Source organism: Nansenia antarctica, assembly GCF_963989245.1.
Source record: "Nansenia antarctica genome assembly, chromosome: 14".
Taxonomy (NCBI): domain Eukaryota; kingdom Metazoa; phylum Chordata; class Actinopteri; order Argentiniformes; family Microstomatidae; genus Nansenia; species Nansenia antarctica.
Window position 1 is genome coordinate 17,307,060 of NC_137684.1, and position 14,912 is coordinate 17,321,971.

General features: G+C 43.8%; 2 protein-coding genes across 2 annotated transcripts in view; both read left to right on the plus strand.

Annotated features, from left to right (window-relative positions):
* Positions 1-1,846, plus strand: part of tead1a (TEA domain family member 1a) — a gene marked incomplete at both ends in the record, with an annotated part of 23,366 nt that extends 21,520 nt beyond the window's left edge. Inside the window, 3 exons of the mRNA XM_080544648.1 lie at positions 840-980; positions 1,344-1,496; positions 1,733-1,846. Of these exons, the coding sequence (XP_080400774.1) occupies positions 840-980; positions 1,344-1,496; positions 1,733-1,846 (408 nt within the window). The remainder of the gene's footprint in view (positions 1-839; positions 981-1,343; positions 1,497-1,732) is intronic.
* Positions 1,847-9,378: 7,532 nt separating this feature from the next.
* On the plus strand, positions 9,379-12,049 carry rassf10a (Ras association domain family member 10a). Its single transcript, XM_080545326.1, has 2 exons — positions 9,379-10,433; positions 10,729-12,049. Exons 1-2 carry the CDS (start codon positions 9,870-9,872, stop codon positions 11,572-11,574), a joined length of 1,410 nt encoding a protein of 469 aa, XP_080401452.1. The 5' UTR covers positions 9,379-9,869; the 3' UTR covers positions 11,575-12,049.
* The last annotated feature ends 2,863 nt before the right edge of the window (positions 12,050-14,912 follow it).

Below are 14,912 nucleotides of genomic sequence, written 5' to 3' on the forward strand. Positions count from 1 at the left end.
GGTGTCATGGTGTGTCAGGCCATTACTGAGATACAGAGTGTGCTGTTTCATATTTCATATTTATTTCCACTGCTAAAACATCATAAAACGAGATTATACAGTTTTTTTTTTTTATCAGTGTTTTAGATTGAAAAATGAAAGAGTGAAAAAAAGGAGTGAGAAAAAGCAGCATCTGCACACTCAAATATGTGCTAAAATGTTTTATTGCCAGCTTTCGGTCGTAAATAGACCTTCTTCAGGCAACAAGATCCTGAGTGAACTGCAATGACGTTCCTAGGCCACTAGAGGGCTATTGCCTAAGTGGATCGACAGTGTTATGTCAGCTTTACCTCAAGCTCAAAACTGTTGCTGTGTGCTTCAGGTGTGGCTGGTGGAGGTAGAAATCTGAGAAAACATCAACAACATTTGATAGATAGATAGACAGACAGACAGACAGACAGACAGACAGACAGACAGACAGACAGACAGACAGACAGACCGACAGACAGACAGACTTTATTGATCCCCGAGGAGAATATAAGGAGTTACAGCAGCTCACAAACAGCAACAACAAAATAAAGCGACAATAGAATAATAGAATAGAATAAAATAAAATAAAATAAAATAGACATGTGAAACATTCTACACAGTAAGAACAGTCCAGTATGATTTAACATCCCCCAGCCTGACTCTGATCACCTGATTGTAATGCATGGAATGGAAAGGAACGGTATCAATCTCTGGTGTAATGAAGTGTTGATTGTTATTGTTGATTGTTATTGTTGATGTTGTTGATTGTTATTGTTGATTGTTATTGCTGTTGATTGTTGTTGATTGTTGTTGTTGTGGTGTCCCTGCAGGCGGACCTGAACTGTAACGTGCAGGATGATGCGGGGGCGTTCTACGGCGTGACCAGCCAGTACGAGAGCTCAGAGAACATGACCATCACCTGCTCTACTAAGGTCTGCTCCTTTGGCAAGCAGGTGGTGGAGAAGGTGGAGGTGAGGACCAGAGGGTTTTGTACACATTACATAGTGTGTGTGTGTGAGTGTGAGTGTGTGTGTGAGTGTGAGTGTGAGTGTGAGTGTGAGTGTGAGTGTGAGTGTGAGTGTGAGTGTGAGTGTGAGTGTGAGTGTGAGTGTGAGTGTGAGTGTGAGTGTGAGTGTGAGTGTGTGTGTGCGTGGGCGCGTGTGTGTGCAAGTTGTTCATTGTTGATGTACATTAGTATGTCTGCTTTCACACACACACACACACACACACACACACACACACACACACACACTCACACAAAGTTGTCCTTAACGTTCCTAAAGCTGACCTGAGTGTGTGTCTCTACCTCCCCGCCCCACCCCCCCCCCCCCCAGACTGAGTATGCGAGGTTTGAGAATGGTCGGTTCGTGTACAGGATCAACCGCTCCCCCATGTGTGAGTACATGATCAACTTCATCCACAAGCTCAAACACCTGCCGGAGAAGTACATGATGAACAGCGTGCTGGAGAACTTCACCATCCTACTGGTAAGGACCCCACTGTGTGTGTGTGTGTGTGTGTGTGTGTGTGTGTGTGTGTGTGTGTGTCTTTGTCTGGCTGTGTGTGCGTGTCTGGCTGTTTGCACATGTGTGTCTGTGTGCGTATGCTCGTGCGTGCGTGTCTGTGTGTCTGGCTGTGTGCACGTGTGTGTCTGTGTGTGTATGCTCGTGTGTGTGTGTGTGTGTATGCCACTCACAGCGTCCCTCCTCTCCTGTAATTGCAGGTGGTCACCAACAGGGACACCCAGGAGACTCTGCTCTGCATGGCCTGTGTGTTCGAGGTGTCCAACAGTGAACACGGGGCGCAACATCACATCTACAGGCTGGTCAAGGAGTAACACACACACACACACACCAGCCCCAGAGGAGACACACTGCAGGACACATAGACTGGGACTCACTATCACACTCGCCTGGCCTGATGGACCTGGATTGATTGATTGATTGATTGATTGGTTGATTGGTTGGGTGGTTGGTTGGTTGGTTGATCGTGAAAAGTTTCCTGCAGAAGGGCCAATAAACCTGACATCTGAGAGAGGAGAGAGGAGAGGACATCGTTGTTTTCAGACGGCGAAGTCATCGTGACATCACGCCTCGTAAACTAACCCATCAGTGTGGACGGAGGAGGTCTCTGTTTGGGGAAATGGGGAGAACGCTGGAAAAGGACCCTGAGGATCGGCAGACAAAGCGATGTTTGGAGTGGTTGTTGTGGACAGATCTGGGAGCGTTTGCTTTAGCCTGCCAGAGGTGCCAGTTGGGCTGGATTTGGCACTGTTTGGGAATGTTCTATTGGTTCATTGTGCCAGGCAAACTCAATCAAGCAGCGCTGTTTGAAGCCAGGTCTGGTTTTGGACATACAACAACAACAACAACAACAACAACAACATAAACAACCAAGTGATCTGTGAAAACACACACACACACACACACACACACACAAGCGTTCTGTGAAACACACGCACACGCACACACACAAGCCTGCAGAAAGACTATTTGAACCTCATGTCAAAATGGCTGTGCCTCTACAGAAATACCTTTCGGGTGAAGTCTTATCACGGATAATATTATCATTCTATTTTTGTCTTTTTAATGTATATTATTTGTATGAGTGCCGATGTCTGTGTGTGTAACAGTTGTTCTTCGTCTTGATGAATGACTCTAGTTCATATGTATAGTTTAGAGCGTGTACATACTGTATGAAGAAGCATTGGGTCATATAGGAACCAGGGGGAGGCTGGTGGAGGTAGAAATCGGAGGACGGGGCTCATTGTAAAGCATGGAACGGAACAAGGAACGGTATCAAACACGTGTGACATCACTACATCCGTTCCATGTATTTACAATGAGCCCATCCTCCGATTTCTACCTCCTCCAGCCTCCCCTGATAGGAAGGTGTTCTGTCAGACTTTTACTGTATCAGTTTCCTCCAGGTTTCACACCATAATAATAATCACAAGAAACCGATATCACATCATAGCATTTCTTAACGTTGATAAACACGTAAATCTATACTCGACAGCAACACACATTCACACTGGCATATTTTCCAAAGAAGAGAAATGTAGTTTTTACATTTTGTACATTTTGGATAACTTTAAGCATATATAAACTAAACTATGAAGAAGACAGGTTATTGACACCATAACTCCAGGGAAATAATATGAAACTATAAATTAAATATAAGCATATTCAGGTACCTGTTTGCAGCTTGACCCTCTCCTCTGTGCCCTATAGAGGAGAGAAAGCACTGTGATAAAGTTAGGACACTATTCAACACCACCCAGACTGTCCACAGGCTGCTGTCCGACACCAGGGGGGTGTTCCATCAACGTTGCTAAAGGAAAATCCAGACTTATTTTGATAAATGGTCTGGTCGTTTGGGCCGCAAGTCGGTAACCAATCAAAATGTTCAGACTTTTATTTTGAAACACAGAACTAAGTTTCAAGGTTGTTGAGAATCACAACACAAGCTCGCTAGTCAAGCCAAAACACTGCAACGCAATGGATTGGGTGAGTAATCCCCACTGCTACCTAGTTCACTATAACACTACTTTACATTGTTAGCAGGCTCACAAAACAAGCTGTGTTAGTTGACTAGCGATACGTCATTGATTTTCAACAACGCTGAAATGTATTTACATTTTTCGAAAGAAAAGTCCGAACATTAAATCAGATGCCGACTTGCGGACCAATTGACCAGACCGTGTCAGAAATACATCCAATAAAGCACTTAGCAGATAGTTCTGGTCCTCTGTGGTCCTCTATGGATCAGTTGTTGGAGTCTAGAGCATGGCGCTAACAACGCTTAGGTTGTGGGTTCGATTCCCGCTGGGACCATATATACTGGAAAATGTATGCACTCGCTGCAATGTAAGCCGCTTCGGATGAAAGCGTCAGCTGAAAGCGTCAGCTGAAAGCGTCAGCTGAACGGCCCATACGTGTAAGACTCACTGAGTTTCTGTAACTGACTATCGCAGTGACTGAACCTGTTTTCATGTTTTCTATCAGGGGATTTTCAGTCCAGTAACAACTAAGGTTTCTGTGGCTCAGGGGGTTATCAACATCACTAAAGGAAAATCCAGGCTTATTTTTGAGAAGTCTCAGGAAGTCGGGATTTATCTAAATAAGCCTGGATTGTCCTTTAGCAACGTTGATGGAACACACACCCCCCCCCAGGATGCTAAGCAGCCTTTACCCTGTCTGACACCCATGCACCTGTGGCCTCCATCATGACTCCTGCAGCCTTAACCCTGAGGGTGGCTCACTCTTACACACAGAGGCCGCGTTCGCAAATTCGCTCTGAGAGTGCCGGAGCGCACGCTGGGTTCAACGTCATAAAGGGACCGAGTAATTTGATTGGACAAGAGGCATTCCATGAGTGCTGATCAGATTTCCAGAGCGAGAGATATAGAAGCAGGAAGTAAGTCACCGGACCACTGAAGCTGTGAGGTCTACCCATACGCTGGAAGACCCCCTGCTGTTGTCCCCATATGTAAGGAGTCTTTACAGTACATGTCTACCAGGGGAGGCCGGTGGAGGTAGAAATGGGAGGAGGGGTTCATTGTAATGCATGGAATGGAATGAGGAATGGTATCAACATGTGTTTAATACCATTCCTCTTTCCATTCCATGCATTACAATGAGCTCGTCCTCTGATTTGTACCACCAGCCTCCCCTGCAGTACATATCTACTGTGTCAGTGTCTGCGTGTGCAGTGCCTTTAGTAATGTATCACTCAGACGTCAACAGTGGCTTGTCAGGTTTGACTGAAATCCATACATTTGAATGCATCGTATTGGTATATAAACTGTATAAATTCACCATTGTGTTACATGTTCCACCTATTTCAACATGTGTCACACTTTGATAACTCATCAACAGACCATTACAAAAAAAAAAAAAAAAAAAAACTCAACAATAACACTAATAAACAATACATGTTCTATGTGAAATAAATGGACGCAGTAATAACTTTGCCTTTGCCTATTCAAGAACCAAAAAAAAAATCTGAGGGACACACATCAGACGTGCAACGACTCTCTGCACTGTAGCAAGAAGTGCCTTTGGTTAGGACGAGAACTCTCCAGCTCAGAGAAGGCTTAGGAAGAAGAAGTGAAACCAAAAAGTCAAACAGAAGAAGGAAGAGAGGAGAGGAAGAGAGGAGAGAGAGAGAGAGATCACCAGAATGCCTTTTCCAGTGTCCTTCGCTTTGTGTTTCCCTGTTGAACTGAAATCTTCATCATCATCACCATCATCATCACCATCATCTTCATTACCATCATCATCGCCATTACCATCCTCACCACCATCATCAGTTACTTGGGAAAGTATTGTACTCTTGCTTGCAGTAGAGAAGCATGTTCAGTTCAAAGTGTTTTTGAATTGTTAGATGTCAAAATAACAACCGTTGAAGGTTTATCACCTGTATCTTGGTCACAATCAATGAAATGCGTTATCATCTTGTGTATTGTCATAGGTTACAACCAAGGGAGGCTGGTGGAGGTAGAAATCGGTGGACGGGCTTGTTGTAATGTATGGAAGGGAATGAGGGACGGTATTAAACATGTGTGTTCCCTCATTACATTCTGTGCATTATACAGATGTTTGATACCATTTTTTATTCCATGTTATGCATTACAATGAGCCTGTCCTCAATGTTCTACCTCTACCAGCCTCCCCTGGTTACCACACTTACAACACACTGTCTGCCACCACTCCCAACAATTCCTTGGAAAGAGGAAATGCAGTATACTTGTATGTTACAGTGTTGTTAAGGACATGGATTAACGGTCATGGTAGGAATATGTTTACCTGTGCTCTCACAGTAACCATGGAGACGTAACTGAATACGATTATGGGAAATGCTGGAGAGGTTTGACTCATCGGTTAAACGCTGGGTCTTGTGTTGATTGTCTGTGTACAGGTACTGGTACCTTTTGTCAATAAAGTTTTTTCAAAATTGGCTTTAATTTAATCATCCCCTGAATATGTGGGTGCAGAGAAACGGTGCTTTGTATAAAAGAAAAATAATGTATTCTATGTTTGGTACAAATGTTTAATATCTTTAAAGATGGTGACATTTTGAGATGAGAATATGAGAAAACAGAAATGTGCAATGTATGTGTTGTAACTGCACAGGATCTGGCCTTTGCTTTGTAACTTTTTCCTCATTGCTAAAATGTTAGATATTTTATAGCTTTCTAGAAACTTTGTATGCATATAATATCCAATTTAAATAAATGGTCCATTCTAATCTCCTTGTCTGATTGTTTATGTTTGTTTAGGTTTTTGTTGTTGTCTTTTTGTCAAGTTGTGAAGGTTAACTGGGGGGTATTCCATCAACATCTCTAAAGGACAATCCAGGCTTATTTAGATAAATCCTGCGAGATTTATAAAAAAAATAAAAAATAAATCCAGCCTTATTTTGATATGTCTGGTGAGAGTGATCAGAAATAAGCCTGGATTTTCTTTTAGCAACGTTGATGGAATACCCCCCTGCTCAGTTTGTAATGACAACCTGACCAACAGTGTGTAAATGATACCTATGCAAATCAGAGACCCAATAAAAACAGAAGATTACATTAACTATTATCCTTGCATTAAGATGGACTCAATTCAACTTAGTGAGTGATTTGTTGATTACGTTTTTGTATTTTAGCTACATTTCAATAAAAACTTGAAAAATGTGTATACACTAAAATAGTGTATTTCAATCGCTAATAAGATAATGTGTTTTGATTCACAATATTATATAATATATTCTATCTTCTGGTCAGGGGCGCCGCTAGGGGGTGGTAAGTTAGGACGATTCTAAGGGCCCAGCACTGACAGGGGCCCAAGTTAATCTTTTATAAGTTTCATATTAGTTTGGATATGAATACTCCATGCCAGGGCCCTCTTCGAGCAAGGCAGCCAGAGAGGAGAGCAGAGGTAACGAGGCAGAAGAAGAAGCAAAGGACAATGGCAGCAGCACAGATGAGAAGGAGGAAGCCGCTATGGGCCGTCAATGCCAGGGACACAGTGAGGCTCAGATACAGGATGCCTTAGATACTGAGCCACCTGTAGTTGTATCTGAAGTAGAAGATTTTGTGTGATTTATACTTTTATAATTGGGTTCAAATCTTCATGTAATTTATACTTTTGTCCTTGTGTTGAGATTTGTTTGCTGAATTGTTGATTCCTGTATTAACTGTAATTTTCAATTAAATGTACAAAATATGGCCATCATTAGATTTCTTGCAGTGCATCAATAGTTCATCAACTTCAACGGGGTTGTCTAGGTTGATGGGTGGTTTAGGTGGGGGGGGCCCCAAAATGATATTCTGTCATGGGGCCCAGAATCTCTAGCGGCGCCCCTCTATCTTCTGGTTGCCGACTACTATACTGATATTGCTGCAAATACGCCACTTATAATGAGCAGCAGGGGGCGCTACAACCCAACGATTAATTGAAAGCCACGACGAGCGAGACCTTACGAAACTCAAATTCATGTCCCTGTTTAAATGTACCTGTTTTTGGTTTTGTGGTTGGAGTATCAAGAATAGTTGATTAATAAAATTAAAATAAATAAATAGGAATCTAAATCTGGAAACCTGTGATATTGTCAATCACCGATTCACATTAAATGTGAATGTTGATGAAAAAAATGTAGGCCTAATCAACATACAGAAAATTATAGAAATGTTTTAGTTTTGCTCATATATCCTCTTTGTGTATTAACAAATAATCTAATGTCTAATGTGTGGAAATGGAGAATACCCTGCTGACAGAACGGTCATAACAGCCAGTCTGTGGGGTCATCAGAGGCTAAACCCACCCGGACCAATGACAGCCAGCCAATCTGGCCAATCACATACACACGCACACACACACACACACACACACACACACACACACACACACACACACACACACACACATACACACACACACAGCCTTCCATTGCTCTCTGCAACAGCGTAGAACTGACCATCCATACACTGACATGGGTTTACTGGAAAATATAAAATAACTTAAAAAGGTTTGTCTGAGATTATAGCAGAGGGGTGTATGTGAATGCGAACGTGCCCACAATGTGCCCACAATGTGCCTGTGTGTGTGTGTGTGTGTGTGTGTGTGTGTGTGTGTGTGTGTGTGTGTGTGTGTGTTCTATGTGAAGCACAGTCTTTCTATAAGTTATCTCTATACATTTGTTCCACCAATCATCTCCCATCTCACGTGATAAGCGACAATTCTACCACTGACCCACCAATGCCTAAATGCTGGCTTGTAAAACGGATTTAGAGATAGTATAGATTGTAGATTGTATGTCTGTCTGTCTGTTTTGAATGGAAAGCAGACATTTGAGGAAGCAGACATGGAACATAGAAAAACAAATAGATCATTTTATTAGGACTATTTGCATAGTTGTCAGGTGAGAAGACAAGTTTGGAGTTGACAGGGAACATTGCCCCACCCGGGTATCGAACCCAGGGGTAATAATGCCAGACATATTATTATGTGCTTATTGCTTAGCCACGACATCACCTTGTGTACGTGTTGTATATTAAATACATTTTGAAGGAGTGTCTTAACCATTGTACGTGTATGTATCTGTTATTATCTAACCTTTATTTAGACAGATAGGCTATAGTCATTGAAAAATAATTGTGTTCTCCAATTGCGACCCGCTTGTATAAGTGCATTTAGCCTACAAATCGTGAGCTTAGAATGATAAGGTTCTATCTCCGTTTCGGGTAGTTCAGAGATATTGAGCGTCAAAGTTTTTACATTCCATTATGTTTTGTGAGATGGAACCTTTGTATTTTATGAATTACTAACTCAAAAATGTCAACATTTAAAAAAACCTTAGATAGAACCTTATAATTCTAACGTCATAACTTGCTGACATAGCGGTAAATCGTTCGAGTTTCTCTCGGTTTGGGGCAACTTTCCTTTACTCACATGGTCATGACGTGGGCGGGTGATTTAACATTCAAACACTTCTGTTTTGAGAGTTGTGACGTCATGTGACCAACAGGGACTATTGAGAGAGAGAGAGAGAGAGAGAGAGAGAGAGAGAGAGAGAGAGAGAGAGAGAGAGAGAGAGAGAGAGAGAGAGAGAGAGAGAGAGAGAGTGGAGAGAGAGAGAGAGAGGAGAGAGAGAGAGAGAGAGAGAGAGAGTGGAGAGAGAGAGTGGAGAGAGAGAGAGAGAGAGAGAGAGAGAGAGAGAGAGAGAGAGAGAGAGAGAGAGAGAGAGAGAGAGAGAGAGAGAGAGAGAGAGAGAGAGAGAGAGAGAGAGAGAGTCCCGTTTCTCGTGGAGGCTGGTGATTCCAGTGTCCCACACACACCCAGGCTCCTCACAGTGCGCCCAGATCCCGAGGAGGAAGGAGCGCACTTTTCTCCTCCGCTGGATAAAACCTGACCGACGTGATGTCAATTGTACTGCTTTTCTGGAAGTATTCACCAGTGGCAATGGACCATGGTTAAGGACTTGGAACTTTTGTGTCTGTGAAAAAATTCAGTTCGCTACACACGTTTTTTCTTGCACAGAAAGTCTCCATGAAAATAGCACTTTTTAACGGGAAAAGCCTCTGCGACTACCACGGGAATAACACGGGTGGAAACGGAGGTGGGACACTGCGCTCAGAATGATGAATTGCCTATGTGAGAATAAAGACAGTTCCGAACCTAGGTGAGAGTGACTTTTCCCTACGCATGGACACAGGGCACCACCAGCGAGTGGAGAGAGAGAGCATTAACTTCAATGAACCCTTGAGAGTTCATACCCAGCCATCACCTTGTCTTGAGATGTCTTAATTAACCAAAATAAGACATTTTGTCTGTCAAGTTGGGGCTAATCGTTTTTCTGTAACGGTCAGTATGGAGCCTGGAGAAGAGTGCAAGATCTCGGTGTGGGTGTGCCGGGAGGAGAAGCTGGTCTCCGGGCTGTCCAAGCGCACCACCTGCGCCGACGTGGTCAAAGTTCTCCTGGAGGACCAGAACTTGCAGCAGGCGGGGATGCTGTGCAGTCCTGTGCAATCCTACTGCGTCGTGGAGAAATGGAGAGGCTTCGAGAGGACTTTACCCAACAAAACCAAAATCCTCCGCCTCTGGGGCGCCTGGGGGGACGAGCAGGAGAACGTGCGGTTCGTGTTGGTGAAGACCGAGGCGTCCCTGCCCAACAACGGCCCCCGGAGCGCCGAGGCGCGGGTGGTCCAGAGTAAAGACAACGGGGGGTCCACGACCACGGGGACCCCAAAGGGCGCTATGGTGATCTCCCAGGAGAAGCAGCGGAGGATGGTCAGAAAGGCTTTCAGAAAGTTGGACAAAATCAACAAGAAGAGAGAGGAGACGGTCGTCTGTAAGGATGATAAATCCTCGGTGGAGAAGATGGAGACGTTGGTGCATCTGGTGATCTCGCAGGATCACACCATCCGCCAGCAGGTGAATGAATGAATGAATGAATGAATGAATGCATGAATGAATGGTCTTTATTGTCATTGATATAGTACAGGTAGGTACCATACAACGAAATTTGGGAGGGGGGGCTCCCCTGGTGCTAGGAAAAAAATACTAAAAACAAGAAGGGAAAAAGAGCTGGTTTACATAAATAAAGGCTATGTACACTATCCACTATACTATACTATACAAATAAAACACTGTGCTGTACTCTATGCTATGCTATAAGTATCCTAACATTTCCTATCTCTGAACCTTATGTACTATCTCTGTACCTTAGGTGCAGAGGGTCAAAGAGTTGGACCGGGAGATCGAGAGGTATGAGGCGAAGGTTCACTTTGACAGGATCAAGAGACACGGCGTCAACTATGTGCAGGACACGTACATGATGGTGGACTCCAGCGCGGAGACTGACGCCGACAAGGAGGCTCCGTCCACGGCGGAGGCCATGGCGCAGCTCCAGGAGTACGCGCTCCGGTGCGAGGAGGTCCTGCGGCTCCACGGGGAGCTGACCGAGCGTGAGGCCCTGGTGGAGAGCATCACCGGGGAGATCCAGGAGGAGCTGAACCACCGGTGGATGAAACGGCGGCGAGAGGAGCTCTCTGCGGGGGGCAAAGACACGGACAGCTTGGCGGAGTCTGTGGAGCTCTGTTTGTCCGCTGGCGCGCCCGTGTCCGATGTGGATAACTCATCAGAAAACGATTTGGTGGTTTTAGAGGAGGACAGGGTGAAAACGCAGCTGGACACCAGTTTATACATCGGTCTGCGTTTGAACACGGACTTAGAGGCCATCAGGGGCGACTTGGACCTCAGCCAGGAGTTGTGGGACGCGAAGGAGAGAGAACTGGCGGATTTGCTCGCCAAAGTGGACTCGATGGATTTAAACGAGCTGGGGAGCCTACTGCTACTACTACCACCGGAGGCTGACACCGGCACCTCTGTCCTCCTCACCGAGGAGACGGAGCTGGTGGTGCCCCCTGCCCTGGAGAAGAACAGTGGCTGGGTGGAGCAGGCCAGGGGGCTGTCCAAGACCTGTAACACTAACGACGAGGACTCGGACACCGGACTGAGCTCCATGCACAGCCAGGACTCGGATAACACACCTGTTTGCGAGTCGCTGGTATAACAACTCGCCTCTTTGAAACTGTTGTTGAATACTTATGCAATACAGAAACTCAGGGACAGACAGTGACGTTGTCAACACTCAATATGTGTTTGTTTGTTTGTTTTTCTCTTCCTAAAAGACATCAGCATGCCATGGACACTCTGTTAAAAACAATAGCTTACTATCATAGTCAGTACCACACAATATTCAATATGCCATGATAAATAGTTTGTCTTGAAATAAGCTTCTCACAGGTGAGTAAGTCAGCCAGTATAGGCTGACTATAGCTTCATTATAACATCATATGCCTGCCAAACTGTGCAGAAACCATAATAACACACCGTTATGCAGCTTGCTTTTTTTTCCTTCTTGATGTAAGTTATGTGTCTCACAACAGCAACAACAACAACAACAACAACAACAACAAGTATTATTTATGAAAAACATGTCAGTAGAACTGTAGAGAGAGAACAACGACTGCATTGAACTGCAGACACCACACATCAATATGACACCATGTGTGCGCCACTTAGCACATAAACATGACGATAAGTTACTGTGTAATTAAAATATTCAAACATAGCGATATGGTCCTTGTGGTTTAGTGCTTGCATGAGCAGCAGCACGTGTTTTTAATACCAAAAACGAAATAGAATCAGTCCTATTGAAAACATTTCAAAGTTTTTTTTTTTTTTTTATCAAGGAGAGGTTGAAGTAAGCTGAGAAAGGTGTGAATACAGTATTGATATCCATTCTTCCTGAGCCTTGATTTGCATGCGTCTGCTGTGTGTGTGTGTGTGTGTGTGTGTGTGTGTGTGTGTGTGTGTGTGTGTGTGTGTGTGTGTGTGTGAGTGCCTGTCTCTGTCTCTCTGCTGTGTGTGTGTGTGTGTGTGTGTGTGTGTGTGTGTGTGTGTGTGTGTGTGTGTGTGTGTGTGTGTGTCTGTGTCTGTGTCTGTGTCTGTCTCTCTCGGCTGTTTGCCTGTCACGCACGGTCGTGTTTAAGCGGAGTCTCCGGATCAGTCGTGCGTGAACTCCTGCATTAGTGATGACGAGTGGAAAGGCCTACCTGTTCACAGACCGATCCTAGCCAATGCATACCTGTACTACACTTAGACGCTACGGGACACCAGCCACACAACCATACACTACAAACCAACCGAGGGAATTCCAGACATTTCTTCTTTACAATTAAAGGTGGTAATTACCTCTATTTGCTGAGATACCAATTGTCATTCCAGCACTTTCATAGGCACAAGTGAGGTGTGGTCCGTACAAGTACGTTTCAAGCAGTTGTATAGGCCTAAATGCCCCTGTAAATGCCATTTACATTTACATTGTTGGCAATTAGCAGACGCCTTTATCCAAAGCGACTTACGTAAGTCTATCCATCAGTCATCATAAGATATATATATATATATATATATATAGAGAGAGAGAGAGAGAGAGAGAGAGAGCGATAGATATAGAGATATATCTATATATATAGATAGATAGATAGATAGATAGATAGATAGATAGATAGATAGATAGATAGATAGATAGATAGATAGAGATAGACAGACAGATAAGACACTCTCTTTGCTGTGCTTTTATTTAACATTTATTTAACCTTTATTGAACCAGGAACACCCCACTGAGACACCAATGCCTCTTTTGCCAAGGAGACCTGGCCAAGAAAGCAGCAGCAGTCAATATAACATTACACACTTTAAAACATGCACCGTCAGCACCATCAGCACCATCAGCACCATCAGCACCATCAGCACCATCAGCACCATCAGCACCATAACATGACCTGGCCTTTCACACTCCTCCTGAATAGACTTTGGCACCAGAGTTTTAAACTCATTTTGATTAATGTGAAGGAATCAGAAGCACTGTTGATTAGACCTGTACTATAGTTAGGGTTAGGGCTAGGGCTGTATAGCTGTGACTTTTCATTGTTTTAGATACAGTAGGTAGATACTAGATAGAAAACAACAAAACAACAACAACAACAAAATAAAGTGACAGTTGTTTAGAGAATGTTAGTAAAACCCTTAGCAAGATCTCAATTCCAGAGGGTAGGCACTGTAAGTAATGAACTATTTAGAATATGCCTATGTATATTATGCCTATGGACACTCACATAAGAGAGGATGATATCGAGCTGGCTCACTTCCCTAGACCAGTCCAAACCTGCCAGATAGATCCTGGATAGCAAAACATAATCTGCATCATTCGGATCTAGATGAAAAGTGTTAAAATACACTAGGCTGTGAGGAAAGACACTGTAACTATAGGAAATAGATGGATATTCACACAAGAAAGAATGTTCTTTCACTGTTATCACAGCGAAGGCTGTCTTTCATTGGTAGCAAAGCTAGTCTGTCTATATTTAGAGGTATAAGAGCGTGATGGTGAAGGTTAATGCCGGTCTACAGATGCAAACGCCATGCAAATGTGTCAGGCTACCTGCCACCCAATACAGGACAGGCGGTTGTTTAATTCATCTGTGTAGTCGATACTCACTTTCTCTCTCTCTCACTCACTCTCTCACGCACACACACAAGACGCACACACAGTCAGAGACAGACAGACACACACACAGTCAGAGACAGACAGATACACACAGATACACACACACACACACACACAAGACGCACACACAGTCAGAGACAGACAGACAGACACACACACACACACACACACACACACAGACACACACAAGACGCACATACAGTCAGAGACAGACAGACACACACACACACACACACACACATATACACACACACACACACACACACACAAGACGCACGCACAGTCAGAGACAGACACACACACACACACACACACTTTCCCTCCAGCTTCTTGGCAGCGTGTTGACGGCAGCATCCGGTTCAATTACAGTTTTCCAGAACACCCGAACTTCATTTTCCACCTGTCAATCACAGCCCAGTGGACATGTTGGTACCAGTACGTACTGGTTACATAATGACCTACGGCGTTTGTACCACTAGTACAGTACTAGTGGTACTAGTGGTACAGTACAGTACCAGTCAAAAGTTTGGACACACTCCATCCCAGATGGAGGACGTGTGTGTTGAATGGGAAAGTGTGTCCAAACTTGAATGGGAAAGTGTGTCCAAACTTGAATGGGAAAGTGTGTCCAAACTATTGACTGGTACTGTAGTTCTTTAATTAAGGAAGATACAGTAGAAAGATAAGCAGAATGAGAATGTGAGAACTAACTAATTTAGCTATATAAAATATCTATGTATTTTCCTCATTTTATACATTTATTTATTATCCAAAGCGACTTCTATGGAGCTATTTTAGTGCCATCAGAAATTGAATTGTATTTGACAGATTGAATTGTA

Bases quoted from the DNA above. Each gene is read 5' to 3' on its own strand.
- rassf10a (XM_080545326.1), top strand. From the start codon at position 9,870: ATGGAGCCTGGAGAAGAGTGCAAGATCTCGGTGTGGGTGTGCCGGGAG. The intron at 10,434-10,728 runs GTGAATGAATGA...TCTGTACCTTAG, and splicing joins ATCACACCATCCGCCAGCAG to GTGCAGAGGGTCAAAGAGTT.